The sequence below is a fragment of the Zea mays genome, chromosome 3 (genome assembly GCF_902167145.1).
Source record: "Zea mays cultivar B73 chromosome 3, Zm-B73-REFERENCE-NAM-5.0, whole genome shotgun sequence".
NCBI classification, from domain to species: domain Eukaryota; kingdom Viridiplantae; phylum Streptophyta; class Magnoliopsida; order Poales; family Poaceae; genus Zea; species Zea mays.
The window spans coordinates 147,739,078-147,758,681 of NC_050098.1; the positions used below are offsets into that span (position 1 = coordinate 147,739,078).

At 49.6% G+C, this 19,604-nt stretch overlaps 1 protein-coding gene and 1 pseudogene across 1 annotated transcript; one reads left to right on the forward strand and one right to left on the reverse strand.

The window, feature by feature from the left end:
• Positions 1–1,074: 1,074 nt before the first annotated feature.
• On the forward strand, positions 1,075–11,760 carry LOC103652251 (probable galacturonosyltransferase-like 7; annotated as a pseudogene).
• Positions 11,761–12,390: 630 nt separating this feature from the next.
• On the reverse strand, positions 12,391–15,516 carry LOC111591166 (increased DNA methylation 1). Its single transcript, XM_023302097.1, has 7 exons — positions 13,968–15,516; positions 13,820–13,896; positions 13,496–13,731; positions 13,329–13,415; positions 13,137–13,236; positions 12,885–13,055; positions 12,391–12,791 (listed from the first exon to the last, which is right to left on the reverse strand). The coding sequence occupies exons 1-7, from the start codon at positions 15,514–15,516 to the stop codon at positions 12,645–12,647; spliced, it is 2,367 nt and encodes a 788-aa protein (XP_023157865.1). The 3' UTR covers positions 12,391–12,644.
• Positions 15,517–19,604: the final 4,088 nt, after the last annotated feature.

A 19,604-nucleotide genomic window follows, 5' to 3' on the forward strand; every position in this document is an offset into this window, starting at 1 on the left:
TCACACATATTTTCTGGGTTGATGAGAAAATGCCCAACAAACCAAGTTTGTACATGTTTTTCCCTTGTTTTCCTCTTCATCGTCATCTGGTACCAAGGTTCAACCTTGAGCAAGGTTCTAACAGAAAAGAATAAGTGTATAAACCAAGTCTGCTTGGGTATAACCACAACAACTGGCTTCTCATCCTCTGGGTTGATGAGAAGAAAAGGCTTATATTCATCACCAATTTTGTTCTGCTGATAACCAGGAGTTGAGCATATATGAGACATTAACAAAATTCTATAATAGTAGACATTTGAGCGCCACTTTGGCAATCATCTTATCAGTTATTACCTGTAGCCGATCTGTGATCTTGTCATAACTTTTGGTTGGCTTGACCACGAAGATTTCCCTTGAATAATACTCCACCCTTATTCAAACATTTGAGCACAAATTGCAGTTTTTTGAAAGAAAGCATATGACAGACAAAAGATGAGTAATGCAAGCAAAATAGAATGGACAGGGTATCATAAACGAGTTAACCGTGCTGCATTGTTATACTCTGGTAATGTGTTACCATTGTTGTAGGCTTCTTTTATCAGATCATCCAGAGTGTATACATACAGAGGGCTGGTAGCCACCTGCTTATTCAAGCCATCCACATAATCTTGATGGTGCTTACCCCAGTGAAGTTCAACTGTTCTCTTGCTCATGTAAGGTTCCAGAGCATCCTGGATATTGTACCACAAAACAAAGTTTAACAAAGTGTCAGACCTCCGCATCCGGTGCCGCTGTTCTGTTCCTCAGTCCGCCCCCATTGACCTCGCATGTATTCATGCTTGCTTCTCCCCAACTCCACGCGCCGATCCTCCAACCTCTAGGAGAGCGCGACGCGATCCAATTGAGGTCCAGGAGGTGGGGGTGCTTGCGCGTGTCCGTGTGTTCCCCCTTGTTTCCAACCCAAGCCTGGTCGCGCCACCGCCGGACACCATCGCGCGCCTGCACAGCGTCTTGGTGAGGTGGTCGAAGCAGCAGCGGCCGCCGCAGCTCGGGAGACCTGGCGCGAGGAAGCGGTGGCCGAGCCGGCGGAGCGCGATGCTGTGGGTGGCGCGCCTGTCCGGCTTCTTATCCGCGCCATGGTGGTGGTGGTGGTGTCGCCGTCGCTGCAGTTCGACGGCAGTGTCCGCTTCCCGGGACAGATCGCAGGGGGTGCCAGGGGGTCGCCTTCCGCCGTGCCCCGCCGTTCCGCAATGCCGCCGACTGCGGCGCCGGCGCGAACAACGGCACCACCGCCAATGTCTACGACCCATGGCTCGTCCACATCGTGATTACGCTCAACGAGGAGTACCTGAGGGGCTCCATCGCCGCGGTCCACTCGGTGGTGCAGCACGCCAGGTGCCCCGAGAGCGTCGTCCGCGCGTTCTTCCTGCAGCTCTGGTTCAAGGCCTGCTACCTGGACCTCGGGCGCGTCCGCGAGCTCATCTCCACGTCGGTGCGGCAGGCGCTGGAGCAGCCGCTCAACTACGCGCGCAACTACCTGGCCGAGCTCCTCGCGCTGCGCCATCTACCTCGACTCCGACCTCGTCCTCGTGGACGATGTCGCCAAGCTGTGGCACACTGACCTCGGTGGGCGCACCGTCGGCGCACCCGAGTACTGACACACCAACTTCACCAAGTACTTCACGGGCCGGTTATCTGGTCGGACCAGCGGTTCGCCGGGATGTTCGTGGGGCGGTGGCCGTGCTACTTCAACACGGGTGTCATGGTGCTCGACCTGGAGCGGTGGCGGCAGGCGGGCTACATGCAGCGCATTGAGCGGTGGATGGAGGTACAGAAGCCGCTGATTAAGGGCGGGATGCGGCCGGAGACGGGGAGCCCACGCATGGGCGGCCTCTCCCCGATGGGTGCTAAGTTGCCGGCGATCTGCACGGCCGGGTTGGCCGTGCTGGGTAGCCCGTGGAGCCGCTCGAGGACGTTTGAAAGGAAATTAGGCTTACACCTAGTTCCTAAGTAATTTTGGTGGTTGAATTGCCCAACACAAATAATTGGACTAACTAGTTTGCTCTAGTGTATAAGTTATACAGGTGTCAAAGGTTCACAACAAGCCAATTAAAAAGACCAATGTTGGGTTCAAAATAGAGGCTAAAGGCATCCCGAAAGGCTCCCTGGTCTGGCGCACCGGACTGTCCAGTGGCGCACCGGACAGTGTCCGGTGCACCAGGGGACTTCGCGCAGAACTTCTCAGCCTCGGGAATTTTCAGAAGCCGGCGCGCTATAATTCACTGGACCGTCCGGTGTACACCAGACAGTGTGCGGTGCTCCAAGAGGACGCGGCTCTGGAACTTGGCAGCCTCGGGAATCTGCAACGGTTGCTCCGCTATAATTCACCGGACATGTCCGGTGTACACCAGACTGTCCGGTGTAACCGCGGGGCAACGGCTACTTCGCGCCAACGGTCACCTGCAATGGCATTTAATGCGCGCCAGAGCGCGCAGAAGTCAGGCACGCGCATTGTGGCGCACCGGACACTCTACAGTACATGTACGGTGCGCCACCGGACATCCAGGCGGGCCCAGAAGTCAGAGCTCCAACGGTCGAATCCCAACGGGTTTGGTGATGTGGCTGGCGCACCGGACATGTCCGGTGTACACCGGACTGTCCGGTGCACCATACGACAGTCAGCCCCACCAAACGGCTAGTTTGGTGGTTGGGGCTATAAATACCCCCAACCACCCACCATTCATTGCATCCAAGTTTTCCACTTCTCAACCACTTACAAGAGCTAGGCATTCAATTCTAGACACACCAAAGAGATCAAATCCTCTCCAATTCCACACAAGACTTTAGTGATTAGCGAGAGAGACCTGCCGTGTTCTTTTGAGCTCTTGCGCTTGGATTGCTTCCTTTCTTTCTCACTTGTTCTTGTGACCAAAACTCCATTGTAATCAAGGCAAGAGGCACCAATTGTGTGGTGGCCCTTGCGGGGAAGTTTTGTTCCCAGCTTTGATTTGAGAAGAGAAGCTCACTCGGTCGGAGGGACCGTTTGAGAGAGGGAAAGGGTTGAAAGAGACCCGGTCTTTGTGACCACCTCAACGGGGAGTAGGTTTGCGAGAACTGAACCTCGGTAAAACAAATCCGTGTGTCACACTTCTTATTTGCTTGAGATTTGTTTTGCACCCTCTCTCGCGGACTCGTTTTTATTTCTAACGCTAACCCGGCTTGTAGTTGTGTTTATATTTGTAAATTTCAGTTTCACCCTATTCACCCCCCTCTAGGCGACTATCAATTGGTATCAGAGCTCGGTGCTTCATTAGAGCCTAACCGCTCGAAGTGATGTCAGGAGATCACGCCAAGAAGGAGATGGAGACCGGCGAAAAGCCCACTACAAGCCACAGGAAGACTTCATCGGAAGAGTCCCGCAACAAGAGGAAGGAGAAGAAAGACTCCTCCAAAGGGAAGGAGAAGAAATCGTCTTCACACAAAGAGAAGAAGGAGAAATCCTCCTCCCACAAGCCGCATCGGAGTGGGGACAAGAAAAAGAGGATGAGGAAAGTGGTCTACTACGAGACCGATTCTTCGTCAACATCCACCTCCGGCTCCGACGCGACGTCTGTCACTTCTAAGCGCCAAGAGCGCAAGAAGTATAGTAAGATTCCCCTATGCTACCCTCGCATTTCTAAACATACACCTTTGCTTTCCGTCCCATTAGGCAAACCACCAACATTTGATGGTGAAGATTACGCTAGGTGGAGTGATTTAATGCGATTCCATCTAACCTCACTCCACAAAAGGATATGGGATGTTGTTGAGTTTGGTGCACAGGTACCATCCGTAGGGGATGAAGACTATGATGTGGATGAAGTGGGCCAAATCGAGCATTTCAACTCCCAAACTACAACCATACTCCTTGTCTCTCTAAGTAGAGAGGAATATAACAAAGTGCAAGGGTTGAAGAATGCAAAGGAGATTTGGGATCTACTCAAGACCGCGCACGAGGGTGATGAACTCACCAAGATCACCAAGCGGGAAACGATCGAGGGGGAGCTCGGTCGCTTCCGTCTTCGCCAAGGGGAGGAGCCACAAGATATGTACAACCGGCTCAAAACCTTGGTGAACCAAGTGCGCAACCTCGGGAGCAAGAAATGGGATGACCACGAGGTGGTTAAGGTTATTCTTAGATCACTCATCTTCCTTAAACCGACTCAAGTTCAATTAATTCGTGGTAATCCTAGATACACACTAATGACTCCCGAGGAAGTTATCGGGAATTTTGTGAGCTTTGAATGTATGATCAAGGGCTCAAAGAAGATCAACGAGCTTGATGATCCCTCCACATCCGAAGCACAACCGGTGGCATTCAAGGCGACGGAGGAGAAGAAGGAGGAGTCTACACCAAGTAGACAACCAATCGACGCTTCAAAGCTCGACAACGAGGAGATGGCTTTAATCATCAAAAGCTTTCGCCAAATCCTCAAGCAATGGAAGGGGAAGGATTACAAATCCCGTTCCAAGAAGGTTTGCTACAAGTGTGGTAAGCCCGGTCACTTTATTGCTAAATGTCCATTATCAAGTGACAGTGACAGGGATAACGACAAGAAGGGCAAGAGGAGAGAAAAAAGGAGGTACCACAAGAAGAGGGGCGGCGATGCCCACGTGTGCCGCGAGTGGGACTCCGACGAGAGCTCCACCGAGTCCTCCGACGACGAGGACGCCGCCAACATCGCCGTCACCAAGGGACTCCTCTTCCCCAACGTCGGCCACAAGTGCCTCATGGCAAAGGACGGCAAAAGGAAGAAGGTTAAATCAAAATCCTCCACTAAATATGAATCTTCTAGTGATGATAATGCTAGTGATGAGGAAGATAATTTGCGTACCCTTTTTGCCAACCTTAACATGGAACAAAAGGAAAAATTAAATGAATTAAATAGTGCTATTCATGAAAAGGATGACCTTTTGGATTCCCAAGAGGACTTCCTAATTAAGGAAAATAAGAAACATGTTAAGGTTAAAAATGCTTATGCTCTAGAGGTAGAAAATGTGGGAAATTAACTAGTGAGCTAAGCACATGCCATGACACCATTGCCAACCTTAGAAATGAAAATGCTAATTTGATAGCTAAGGTTGATTCTCATGTTTGTAATGTTTCAACTTCCAATTCTAGAGATGATAATGATGATTTACTTGCTAGGATTGAAGAATTGAACATTTTTCTTGCTAGCCTTAGAATTGAGAATGAAAAATTGCTTGCTAAGGCTAAAGATTTTGATGTTTGCAATGCTACTATTTCTAACCTTAGGAGTGAAAACGATATATTACATGCTAAGGTTATAGAATTAAAATCTTGCAAACCCTCTACATCTATCGTTGAGCATGTATCTATTTGTACTAGATGTAGAGATGTTGATATTAATGCTATTCATGATCACATGTCTTTAATTAAACAACAAAATGATCATATAGCAAAATTAGATGCTAAAATTGCCGAGCATAACTTAGAAAATGAAAATTTTAAATTTGCTAGGAGTATGCTCTATAGTGGGAGACACCCTGGCATTAAGGATGGCATCGGCTTCCAAAGGGGAGACAATGTCAAAATTAGTGCCCCTCCTAAGAAATTGTCAAACTTTGTTAAGGGCAAGGCTCCCATGCCTCAGGATAACGTGGGTTACATTTTATACCCTGCCGGTTATCCTGAGAGCAAAATTAGGAGAATTCATTCTAGGAAGTCTCACTCTGGCCCTAATCATGCATTTATGTATAAGGGTGAGACATCTAGCTCTAGGCAACCAACCCGTGCTAAGTTGCCTAAGAAGAAAACTCCTAGTGCATCAAATGATCATGACATTTCATTCAAAACTTTTGATGCATCATATGTTTTAACTAACAAATCCGGCAAGGTAGTTGCCAAGTTTGTTGGGGGCAAACACAAGGGCTCCAAGACTTGTGTTTGGGTACCCAAAGTTCTTGTTTCTAATGCCAAAGGACCCAAAACCGTTTGGGTACCTAAAGTCAAGAACTAAAATTGTTTTGTAGGTTTATGCATCCGGAGGCTCAAGTTGGATACTCAACAGTGGGTGCACAAACCATATGAGAGGGGAGAAGAAGATGTTCTCCTCCTACGAGAAAAATCAGGATCCCCAACGAGCTATCACATTCGGGGATGGAAATCAAGGTTTGGTCAAAGGTTTGGGTAAAATAGCTATATCCCCTGACCATTCCATTTCCAATGTTTTTCTTGTGGATTCATTAGATTACAATTTGCTTTCCGTATCTCAATTATGCAAAATGGGCTACAACTGTCTCTTTACTGATGTTGGTGTCACTGTCTTTAGAAGAAGTGATGATTCAATAGCATTTAAGGGTGTGCTAGAGGGTCAGCTATACTTAGTAGATTTTGATAGAGCTGAACTCGACACATGCTTAATTGCTAAGACTAACATGGGTTGGCTCTGGCACCGCCGACTAGCCCATGTTGGGATGAAGAATCTTCACAAGCTTCTAAAGGGAGAACACATTTTAGGACTAACAAATGTTCATTTTGAGAAAGACAGGGTTTGTAGCGCATGCCAAGCAGGAAAGCAAGTTGGTGCCCATTATCCACACAAGAACATCATGACGACTGACAGGCCGCTTGAGCTACTCCACATGGATCTATTCGGCCCGATTGCTTACATAAGCATCAGCGGGAGTAAGTACTGTCTAGTAATTGTGGATGATTATTCTCGCTTCACTTGGGTGTTCTTTTTGCAGGAAAAATCTCAAACCCAAGAAACCTTAAAGGGATTCTTGAGACGAGCTCAAAACGAGTTCGGCTTAAGGATCAAGAAAATTAGAAGCGACAACGGGACAGAGTTCAAGAACTCTCAAATTGAAGGCTTCCTTGAGGAGGAGGGCATCAAGCATGAGTTCTCTTCTCCCTACACCCCACAACAAAATGGTGTAGTGGAGAGGAAGAATAGAACTCTATTGGACATGGCAAGAACCATGCTTGATGAGTACAAGACTTTGGATCGGTTTTAGGCCGAGGCGGTCAACACCGCTTGCTACGCCATCAACCGGTTATATCTACACCGAATCCTCAAGAAGACATCTTATGACATCCTAACCGGTAAAAAGCCCAATATTTCATATTTTAGAGTCTTTGGTAGCAAATGTTTTATTCTTGTTAAAAGAGGTAGAAAATCTAAATTTGCTCCTAAGACTGTAGAAGGCTTTTTACTAGGATATGATTCAAACACAAGGGCATATAGAGTCTTTAACAAGTCCACTGGACAAGTTGAAGTTTCTTGTGACGTTGTGTTTGATGAGACTAACGACTCTCAAATAGAGCAAGTTGATCTTGATAAGATAGGTAATGAAGAGGCTCCATGCATCGCGCTAAGGAACATGTCCATTGGGGATGTGTGTCCTAAGGAATCTGAAGAGCCTCCAAATGCACAAGATCATCCATCCTCCTCCACGCAAGCATCTCCACCAACTCAAAATGAGGATGAAGTAGAAGAGCAAGCAAATGAGCCACCTCAAGATGACGACAATGATCAAGGGGGAGATGCAAATGATCAAGACAAGTAGGATAAAGAGCAAAGGCCGCCACACCCAAGAGTTCACCAAGCAATCCAACGAGATCACCCCGTCGACACCATCCTCGGCGACATTCATAAGGGGGTAACTACTAGATCTCGTGTTGCACATTTTTGTGAGCATTACTCTTTTGTTTCCTCTATTGAGCCACACAGGTTAGAGGAAGCACTTCAAGATTCGGATTGGGTGGTGGCGATGCAAGAGGAGCTCAACAACTTCACTAGGAATGAGGTATGGCATTTAGTTCCACGTCCTAACCAAAATGTTGTAGGAACCAAATGGGTCTTCCGCAACAAGCAAGATGAGCATGGTGTGGTGACAAGGAACAAAGCTCGACTTGTGGCCAAGGGATACTCCCAAGTCGAAGGTTTGGATTTCAGTGAAACCTATGCACCCGTAGCTAGGCTTGAGTCAATTCGCATATTATTAGCCTATGCTACCTACCATGGCTTCAAGCTTTACCAAATGGACGTGAAGAGTGCCTTCCTCAATGGTCCAATCAAGGAAGAGGTCTATGTTGAGCAACCTCCCGGCTTTGAAGATAGTGAGTACCCTAACCATGTCTATAAACTCTCTAAGGCGCTTTATGGGCTCAAGCAAGCCCCAAGAGCATGGTATGAATGCCTTAGAGATTTCCTTATCGCTAATGGCTTCAAAGTCGGAAAGGCCGATCCTACTCTATTCACTAAAACTCTTGAAAATGACTTGTTTGTATGCCAAATTTATGTTGATGATATTATATTTGGGTCTACTAACGAGTCTACATGTGAAGAATTTAGTAGGATCATGACACAAAAATTCGAGATGTCTATGATGGGGGAGTTGAAGTACTTCTTGGGATTTCAAGTGAAGCAACTCCAAGAGGGCACCTTCATTAGCCAAACGAAGTATACTCAAGACATTCTAAACAAGTTTGGGATGAAGGATGCCAAGCCCATCAAGACACCCATGGGAACTAATGGGCATCTCGACCTCGACACGGGAGGTAAGTCCGTGGATCAAAAGGTATACCGGTCGATGATAGGTTCTTTACTCTATTTATGTGCATCTCGACCGGATATTATGCTTTCCGTATGCATGTGTGCAAGATTCCAAGCCGACCCTAAGGAAGCTCACCTTACGGCCGTAAAACGAATCTTGAGATATTTGGCTTACACTCCTAAGTTTGGGCTTTGGTATCCTAGGGGATCCACATTTGATTTGATTGGTTATTCGGATGCTGATTGGGCGGGGTGTAAAATCAATAGGAAGAGCACATCGGGGACTTGCCAGTTCTTGGGAAGATCCTTGGTGTCTTGGGCTTCAAAGAAACAAAATTCGGTCGCTCTTTCCACCGCCGAAGCCGAGTACATTGCCGCAGGCCACTGTTGCGCGCAATTGCTTTGGATGAGGCAAACCCTGCGGGACTACGGTTACAAATTAACCAAAGTCCCTTTGCTATGTGATAATGAGAGTGCAATCAAGATGGCAGATAATCTCGTCGAGCATAGCCGCACTAAACACATAGCCATTCAGTATCATTTTCTTAGGGATCACCAACAAAAGGGAGATATCGAGATTTCTTACATTAACACTAAAAATCAATTAGCCGATATCTTTACCAAGCCTCTTGATGAACAAACTTTTAACAAACTTAGGCATGAGCTCAATATTCTTGATTCGCGCAATTTCTTTTGCTAACTTGCTCACATAGCTCATTTGTATACCTTTGATCATGTCTCTTTCATATGCTATGACTAATGTGTTTTTCAAGTCTATTTCAAACCAAGTCATAGGTGTATTGAAAGGGAATTGGAGTCTTCGGCGAAGACAAAGGCTTCCACTCCGTAACTCATCCTTCGCCGTCGCTCCGTGCCACTCTCCATCTTTGGGGGAGAGAGCAAAAGGACTTCGTCTTTGGTATAATCTTAACTCATTTATTTATGACCAAAGGGGAAGAAAGTACTTCGAGGGCTCTAATGATTCCGTTTTTGGCGATTCATGCCAAAGGGGGAGAAAGTATGAGCCCAAAGCAAAAGGACCGCACCACCACCTAATTTTAACTTTGGGGATTTTCATTTGGTAAATTCCAAATTGGTATCTTATTGTGTTCAAAAGGGGGAGAAAGTAGTATTTCAAAAATGATATATCAAAACCCTCTTGAACACTAAGAGGAGGATCTCATTTAGGGGGAGTTTTGTTTAGTCAAAGGAAAAACATTTGAAACAGGGGGATAAAATTTCAAATCTTGAAAATGCTTTGCAAAATCCTATTCATTTACCTTTGACTATTTGCAAACGAACTTTGAAAAGGATTTACAAAATAGTTTGCAAAAACAAAACATGTGGTGCAAGCGTGGTCCAAAATGTTAAAAACGAAGAAACAATCCATGCATATCTTGTAAGTATTAATATTGGCTCAATTGCAAGCAACCTTTGCACTTACATTATGTAAACTAGTTCAATTATGCATTTCTATATTTGCTTTGGTTTGTGTTGGCATCAATCACCAAAAAGGGGGAGATTGAAAGGGAATTAGGCTTACACCTAGTTCCTAAGTAATTTTGGTGGTTGAATTGCCCAACACAAATAATTGGACTAACTAGTTTGCTCTAGTGTATAAGTTATACAGGTGTCAAAGGTTCACAACAAGCCAATTAAAAAGACCAATGTTGGGTTCAAAATAGAGGCTAAAGGCATCCCGAAAGGCTCCCTGGTCTGGCGCACCGGACAGTGTCCGGTGCACCAAGGGACTTCGCGCAGAACTTCTCAGCCTCGGGAATTTTCAGAAGCCGACGCGCTATAATTCACCGGACTGTCCGGTGTACACCGGACAGTGTCCGGTGCTCCAAGAGGACGCAGCTCTGTAACTTGGCAGCCTCGGGAATCTGCAACGGTTGCTCCGCTATAATTCACCGGACATGTCCGGTGTACACCAGACTGTCCGGTGTAACCGCGGGGCAACGACTACTTCGCGCCAATGGTCACCTGCAACGACATTTAATGCGCGCCAGAGCGCGCAGAAGACAGGCTCGCGCATTGTGGCGCACCGGACACTCTACAGTACATGTCCGGTGCGCCACCGGACATCCAGGCGGGCCCAGAAGTCAGAGCTCCAACGGTCGAATCCCAACGGGTTTGGTGATGTGGCTGGCGCACCGGACATGTCCGGTGTACACCGGACTGTCCGGTGCACCATACGACAGTCAGCCCCACCAAACGGCTAGTTTGGTGGTTGGGGCTATAAATACCCCCAACCACCCACCATTCATTGCATCCAAGTTTTCCACTTCTCAACCACTTACAAGAGCTAGGTATTCAATTCTAGACACACCAAAGAGATCAAATCCTCTCCAATTCCACACAAGACTTTAGTGATTAGCGAGAGAGACCTGCCGTGTTCTTTTGAGCTCTTGCGCTTGGGTTGCTTCCTTTCTTTCTCACTTGTTCTTGTGACCAAAACTCCATTGTAATCAAGGCAAGAGGCACCAATTGTGTGGTGGCCCTTGCGGGGAAGTTTTGTTCCCAGCTTTGATTTGAGAAGAGAAGCTCACTCGGTCGGAGGGACCGTTTGAGAGAGGGAAAGGGTTGAAAGAGACCCGGTCTTTGTGACCACCTCAACGGGGAGTAGGTTTGCGAGAACCGAACCTCGGTAAAACAAATCTGTGTGTCACACTTCTTATTTGCTTGAGATTTGTTTTGCACCCTCTCTCGCGGACTCGTTTTTATTTCTAACGCTAACCCGACTTGTAGTTGTGTTTATATTTGTAAATTTCAGTTTCGCCCTATTCACCCCCCCTCTAGGCGACTATCAACGTTGGCCACGAACCCCTCCTCGAACGCGTCGAGCGCGACCGCCGCCGCGCGCTGGAACAGGTTGAGCTGCTTCTTGCCGCCGCCGCTAGACTTGCGCGGCGCCGCAGCGTGCCTAGGGACGGCAATGGCAGTGGGCTTCTTGGACGGCGCCGGCAGGTCGGCGTGGAACGACGCCTGGAGGCACTCGTGCGACACGGAGCGGACGGCGCGCGGCGAGAACCTGACGGAGTTGGAGGCCCGGGCCCTCGACCCGGTCGGCAGGTGCCGGTGTATGGAGACAGAGGTGGGGAGGATGTCGGTGGCGGGTGCGCGGGGCATGAGCACGTCGCACTGGGCGGGGATGGAGCGTTTCCTGGGATTGCGCGAGGGGGCGCGCAGGCGATGGATGATTCCTGGGATTCTGTGACTGCGCCGATGGAAGGTTGAAGGTGCCCGAGGGGCGATGATGGCGCGAGGCGGTGATTCCTGAGATTGCGCGAGGGCAGGATGTCGGGGCAGAACATGACGCACTTGTGGACGCCTACAATAGGATCTTATAGAGTAGTAGGGAAGTGACAATAGATGGGAGCCATCACTCAAATGTAGCCATACTCCTATATCATTTCTTATACTCCGTCTGTTATAAAATAAAATTTGTTTTGGGTAAATAGTGGATCTATACAATAGTTAATATATATGTGTTTATATATGTGTCTATACTTATTATCATCTATTTTAATATAGACATAAAAATCAAAAGTTAAAAATACTACTATTTTAGAACTGATGGAGTATAATCTAATCACGTGAAAAACTCTAGTGTCTTCGTATGCATCAACGATATATTATTTATATTATTATATACTCTTATTGTTCAAAATTAAAATTCGTTTGACTTTTTTGTGTTACACTATTCAAAATTTTTTAAAAAAACGAAAAATTCAAAGTCACATTTAAGATATATTATATGCTAAATAATATCACGGCAAAAAATAATAATAAACTATGATTTTTTTTAATAAGACGGGTCGTTCTAACTTATAATAAAAAGGCAAACTAATTATAAATTGTAACGGATGAATTATTCAGGAAAAACGGAGTGATTAAATAGCGTGCACAACACTTTTGGACACTCCATTGTCCGATCACCGACAGCAGCTAGAGGTTCGCCGGAGTTTGATCTCCGGACACTACTGAGAGATTCGGGACACTAATGAGAGGTTCGCCTGGTGACACCGTGACAGTCAGGCATGGACGCAGGAGCGAGCGTCGTCTCCAAATCCCAGAGCTGAAGCGCCCGTCGCGGTCGCCTTACCGCACGGAGGCTGAGGAACAGCAGGCGATCGAGTTCCCCGCGCACAGGCGCAGCTCGCCGGTGACCAGCAGGTCGGTGAAGCTGCAGGCGAGCGGCGCCGTGTCCAGGAAGGCCCGCTCGTCGTCCGTGAGCGGCGGCGCCTGCTGCGTGTACTTCCACCACCACGGCAGCCCTGCATTCTTCGGCGCCGCTGCTTCAGCGTGTCTGTGTGGCGACGGCGGCCGCGCGGCGGCCACGGGTTTGTGGAGCAGGGTGGTGCCGGCGATGACCACCAGACTCCGCCTCCTGATTTCCTCCCTCGACTCGGGGTCCAGCAGGGGCCTGAAGGAGAAGGACCTCGTCCAGGTGTCCACCAGAGCAGCTATGGCCGGTATCACCAGCTTGTCCACTTGCACTGACGCCAGCACCTGCTTCACACTCACACCTGGTGAACAGTGACAGTGGCATACAGAAAGGCAGGCAGGCAGACAGTGTCGTGCTCCTCCTACCTGCTCGACAGCGTTCACCAGCCGACGCATCATCCCTTGTTTCCGGTAAGCTGGCAGCGTGGCAGCGAACGGCATCTCGGCGACCTTTGTGCCATGGATCCTGTAAAAAAGAAGAAGAAGAAGACCTTTGCTTACAGTAATATACAACAACGACTAGGCCAGGAACACTGACAAGTACTCCTGAATCCAAACCTCAGCAGGGCTGCTGCAATGGTTTCCCCATCCTTGTCCAGAACCATGGTGTAGAATCCTTCGTAGCTCACCCGTTTGAATTCTGATCTGTTGAAGCACAAACCTTTTTTGCTATCGAAGAACTGAAAAGAGACGCAGATGTTTCAGTGCTGACTGACTGAACTTACCCGAGGCTGTAGACAGCTTGGTGGAGCATATCGATCTTAGTTCGGCGATCCTTGGCCGGGTTGAAGCACTCGTTCAGCACGCCAAGCGCCACCGCAAGCTTCACGTTGCATTCAAGAACAGCAGCAGTGTCCTGTGAACTGACGGCCTCGTCTTTCTGGATCTTCAGCAGAGCCCATGAGAAACCATCTTCGGTGTGGTTTGTTACGCCTACCATGTCTGATAACCGAGCAGACACCTGGAAAAAAAAGACAGAACAGATCTGATACGGCCAACAAGAAACCAAATGAAGTGGAGAGACTAGGCAGCACTCAGCAGGTATACACCTTCTTGCAGGTTTCGCTACAGTATGCGCCGATGCCGCGCCCGTTGCTTAGGGATGGACGACGGCAAACCTCATGATCTGCAGCGGCATTGCTATTATTCCTTTTCAGGGAGCGAGACTGATTGAGACAGCGAGTGAGATGCGCGTACACTTGAGACTACAGTGTTGGCATGTGGACAAGCCCTGATCATCATTTGCCATGCACAGCACGCATCGGCAGTAGTGGCAAGCCCACCACCCTTGTGGAACCTTCATGGCGAGGCACGCCGGGTGGAAGGTGGACGGGCAGCTGTCGCAGCAGAGCAGCTCGCCGCCGTCGCCGCAGACGCCGCAGGCGTCGTCGCTGGAATCCTTCGCGCCGGGCCTCATCTTCGTTCTGGGTCTAGGAGGCGTCACGACCCCTTCGACGGCGCCCTTCTTCTGCTTCGCGAGGAGCCTCCTCTTGGCCTGCGCGCTCCTCTCCTGCTCCTGCTCCAGCGCCGCCCTCGCCTTCTCCTGCACCAGGAACATCTTGACCCGCTCCTTCTCCCACGCTTCCTGCATGCGCCTCAGCAGGGAGCTCCCGGACACGAGCAGGAGCTTCTCCCACGACCGCCGCTGCCGCCCGGGGTCGCGCCCGGCGTGCGCCTCGAACGACGGCAGCGGCACCACGGCGTCGCAGCAGCCGCAGTGGACTCCCGTCCTGGTCACCGCGCCCGAGACGACCTTGCCGTCCACTGGAACGTAGAACACTTTCTCCCCGTCGGACAGGAACCCGGCGTCGATCAGCCATGCCAGTATGGTGTGCCTCTTCGCCGCCGCGACCGCGCTGCTCCTCCTGGCGACCACGCTGCTGCTCGGCGACTTCTGCTTCCTCTTCCTTCTGTTGGTCGGCGTTGGCGGCGGCACAACAGGGACGATCTGAAGATCGTTGCTGGGCGTCTGGTTCTCGACACCGGGGGTTTTCGCGTCGGCGGCGACCGCGTTCATGTCTCCAGCCGTTCGCTGCTTGCTGGCGGCCCTCTGCCTGGGCAGGCTGGGCTTCTTGGACGGCTCCGGCTTGCTGCCGTCCTTATCCTTGGGTGCGCGCTTCCGGACACGGCCATTCGCCGCGGCGGCCACCTCGCCTCCAACCGTGGTCGGCATGGCGAGCACAGGGGGCAGGTGTTGCGCCGCGCCAACTGCCTTCTTCTTGCTGGCTGATCCGGCGGCGACTGTGGCGGCATCGGTAATCTGAAGCGGCCTCACGTTCGGTGGTTTACGGCGGCCTCCGGGACCGGGGGCGTACCTGCGGGCGACACCACGGACGGCAACGCTGCTCCCGCTGGCTCCTGGCGGACCGCTCGCGGAGGGGGACAGCAGCAATGGCTGGCCTCGCGGGGACATGAACGCCGCGTAGTTGTGGAGCCATGGCGATGGCGGTGACGGGAGGTTACCCCATCCAGCTAAGTGCATGAGCTGCTGCACTATCTCCATTCGCGCCCCTAGCTGTCCTCCGGGAGGACGAGCCACGTTTGCGGGGGCAACAACGCCGGTGGCTGGGTAGCCGAAGCCGGTGATGGGGCGCACCTGTGGCGAACGCAACGCGGCGGCATGGGGAGGCCCCAGGTACGTTCCGGCGCCGCCGCCAGAGTTAAGCACGTGGAATGCGTTACTCGTAGTGGCCGGGCCGGAGGCGACATTCTCCGGCCTCGCCGGCACCGGCGACGATGGCGACATGCTGCTACTACTACCTGGTTCCGGGTGTCGAACAAATTCTAGGACGCAGGATTAGAACGAAACGAAACGAATAATATACATGCTTCCTCAGATGAGAATCAAAACAGGAAGCGAGTAAAAGGCATTAGCTACAAAAACAATAATGGTTGTAAATTGTAGCCCATTTGCACCAACACAGCAACAGCAATGCATGCATTATGAACATGATGACATGCAGCCGCTCAACGGAAAACCTGAATCAATAGTTTCCATGGTCATTTTTTTTGCAGTGACTTGGGCAACAGTAATGTAAGAACGCTCATCAAGTAAAAGAAAGACTAATAAACATATCCAGGCTAGCGCACAACTACGCTTTGCGTCAACACTACCTCGTCGTGTTGATATTGATATATATTGACGTGTAGAATGGGGATCCCTCTGCATTCAATTTGAGCCAGTCTATTAAATCGCGGGCGAGGTTTAGCGGCTGGGTTTCAGAAGAGCTAAGTCCAGCTATAAGCGGCTATCACTACCGGAATCAGCTTCTTTGCCGTGTGTTCTAAACACACGGCAAACGCTATTTTACACTCGGCAAAGGCTTTGCCGAGTGTAACACTCGGCAAAGAACGCTCGGCGAACTGTACATCGGCAACAGCTTCTTTGCCGAGTACTTTTTGTCGGGCACGGCGCCAAGTAACGGTGACGGATCCTTTACCGAGTGCCAACGGCGACACTCGGCAAAGACTGGTCTAGTGGACCCCACAGCCAGTCCCTGTGCCGAGAGCCCTTGTAGGCACTCGGCAAAGGAGGATTCTTTGCCGAGTGTCTGGTGGACCGGCGCTCGGCAAAGAACCCTCCAGTGGGCCCCTTTGCCAGTATCTTTGCCGAGTGCCTTGGCAAAAGCACTCGGCAAAGATGTCTTTGCCGGTTCCCAGGTTTCCTTCTTTGCCGAGTGCCACTGTCAGCACTCGGCAAAGATGTCTTTACCGGTTCCCAGGTTTCCTTCTTTGCCGAGTGCCATGGTCATTGCACTCGACAAAGCAACCCTTTGCCGAGTGTTACACTCGGCAAAGTGACCAGGATGTCCCTTTTTTATTTGCTTTTGTTGTTCCATCCAAACAAACAAAAGATATATATCATTCACATCACATTATATATCAAGCACATCACAGAATGAACACATTTATCATCAACACCATATATATCACAAAGTCTCACAAAACATATCACAAGTCTCACTAAAGTCAGGATCATCACAAAACAGATACAAGTCTGCATCATCACTAACATCACCAAGTATCTCACAAGATAAAGTGTAACAAACATCACCAACACTCATAAAGGTAAGTCTGGATCATCACAAAACAAATCATCAACGAGGTGGGCATCTGGACTGGTTCGGCGAAGGGCTGGACGAAGCATGAGGGTTGTTCGACGCCGCCGATTGACCCTGCACAGAGAAGAGATTGTATGTGTGAGAACATATGAATATATATCATGCAGTACTAAAATTTTGATACTCACAGGAGTAGTGAACTCTGTAGGGTCAGCTGCAGGGAACAACGGAGGTGGTGGAGCATGACCCTGTGCGGCGCCAAGGCTCTGCATGTACGCGAACATCTCCGCCATCCTCTTCTCTAGCTCCTCACGTTGCCTCCTCTCATCATCTAGCTGAGTCTGTAATATTTCGCCCTAATGTTACGATAATGCAAAGAGAAGATATATAAAAATCAATGAACGATGAATAGATAAGGAATAACCTGGAGTTGCTGGATACGATGCTGTGAGGTGTCCTGCCGAGGTCGTATGGCTGGGCTCGCGCTCGTGCTCCTTGCTCGCACCTGAGAGAGAGTGGGAGTGGAGGACGAGTCGATTGCCCCGTCGGCAATCCAGTACCGCCCATGCCTCTTGCCTCCTCCGACCCTCATGAGGACATCTCTGTCGATGTCCTCGGTCCTCGGATCGTAATCTGGCCCATGGACCTCCTTGGCCATGGCGGTGTACTCACTGAGTTGGCTGTGGATGGCGGGGTTGGTGTACGCCTCGGGCCCGTCATCCGGGTTGTAGGTGACGTCGGACGTCGCCTTCCCCTTGTGGGCCATGGCATATGCCGAGAACGTGGAGCAAGGCGCGCCACCATGTGCCGCCGACTGCGAGAAAACCAACGAGATGGTTAGAAATCATGTCTAATCGAAAGTTATATACCTAAATAAAAAAGAGCGCGTACCCATGCTTCCGCGTATTTGCCCAGGCTGCGGCTGCCTTGATGGTGGGAGGGACCTTGCATCAGCAAACGCCGTTCCCGGCTAGCGTTGTGCGCCTCATCCCACTCAGCCGAGCACCACCTCTGCACCATCTGCTCCCAGCACTCAGGATGCGCGGCGCACCAATGAGGAATCATCTAAAAAAATATAAGTACACAACATATCAGAAGAAAAAAATAACCATATTTAGTACCAATAATAAAGTTTTGTATTTACCTGCAAGTACTGGTCCGGAGTCAACGACATGGTTCGGGCGTCCTTCTTGTTCACCTTCTCCCCAAGGACGGAGCCGTGGTAAGTGACGATGGCCTGGATGCGCGCCTCGTAGTGCATGTCCACGACGAGCTTCTTACAGCATGTCGTAGACACCACATCCGCCCTGGCCTCGTATCCAGCATCGCACCTGAAGAAATCCTACATACAAAGACGATGTATCCATACATTATTTCAAGAATATGCAACAAATGCGACTTATTAAACAATATAGTGCGAGGAAGACTTACCCACAGCTCTTGCTTCACCCGCTCCGCCTTGTTGTTGAATTGTCTGCCGTCCCGATCTACTGCATCGGGGGCGACGGCGTAGTGGTCGAAGGTGTATGCTGGGCTCGTCACTCCGGCGTACTCGACAAGTCCAGGGAAGTGTTCCCGGCATAGAAGGCCCAGGATGCCATTGGGGTTGCGGCCGTGACCCCCTGCAGTCTCCAAAACCATCCAAGACCTGTCCAAGTGATTAAGATGAAGTATTAGTTTCTATTATTAATTTGAACATATAATATGAAAAGGCAGCAACAATATCTAAAGTTACCTACCTCTCTCCATCGGGTCGTATCAGCGGACGTCTGTCACGAAGTATGGGTCGCTTAGGGAGGCTCGCGGGACCTCGCAGGTAGATACTCCTCGAACCTGAGGAGCCAGAACCTGAGACGTCCTGCTGAGCGGCATCGTCGTCGTCCTGCTGCGCCGCATCGTCGTCGTCCTGCTGTGCCGCATCGACAGCGACTTGCTGCTCCACCTGCTGCTGTACGGCGTCGTCCTGCTGCGCCTGCTCCTCCGTCCTACGGGTGCTCCTCCTCCCCCTCCCCCTCCCCCTCCCCCTCCTCGTCCTCGTCCCACCGCCCACCATCTTTGTCCAACAACCTGCAATTAAGAGTAAACAATTAAGCACAGATAAAAAATATGTATTTAGAAACATATGCAAAATAAATGAAATATAGCATTACATCGATTAAAAATAATCTTCATATGTGTCCGGGTTAGCCGGATCATAAGTGTCATCATCACTATCAACCATTTCATAGTCGACATCATCTGAAGGCACAATTTCGTCATTGGCATTGCCTTCAAGTATTTCTAAGTCATTCTCATTTTGCACCTCATCATCCTCGTCATCAACAACCATTTCAATATCTACTTCCATTCCGATCGCTTCGGTTAAGTCTATCTCAAATTGCCCTTCGAGCCCATCTTCTTGGAAGAACTCTCCGTCATATGTGTCCGGGTCTAAGTTATAATCTTCATCGTTTGGAATAGGTAATTTAGCGTGCGGTGATACCTTATACACAATATCCCAACCCTTAAGATGTTGTTTCGTTTGGCACGCATATGGAAGATAATACACTTGTGTGGCCTGTTGGGCCACAATATAGACATCGTCTCCTAGTAAGGTGGAATCCTGTCGAATTTCGACTAGCCCAAGATTAGAATGTGTCCGTCTCGTAACTTCAGGGTCAAACCAATGACATTTGAATATCACTGGAGTAAGAGGTTTGGAACCATAAAAATTGAGTTCATATATATCTTCAATTCTTCCATAATACTCGACCTCGTCAAGCCCGGGCGTATA

Bases quoted from the DNA above. Each gene is read 5' to 3' on its own strand.
- LOC111591166 (XM_023302097.1), bottom strand. From the start codon at position 15,516: ATGTCGCCATCGTCGCCGGTGCCGGCGAGGCCGGAGAATGTCGCCTCC. The intron at 13,056-13,136 runs GTAGGAGGAGCA...AGTGTGAAGCAG, and splicing joins TGGTGAACGCTGTCGAGCAG to GTGCTGGCGTCAGTGCAAGT. The intron at 12,792-12,884 runs GTGGCCGCCGCG...AAGTACACGCAG, and splicing joins CCACCCTGCTCCACAAACCC to CAGGCGCCGCCGCTCACGGA.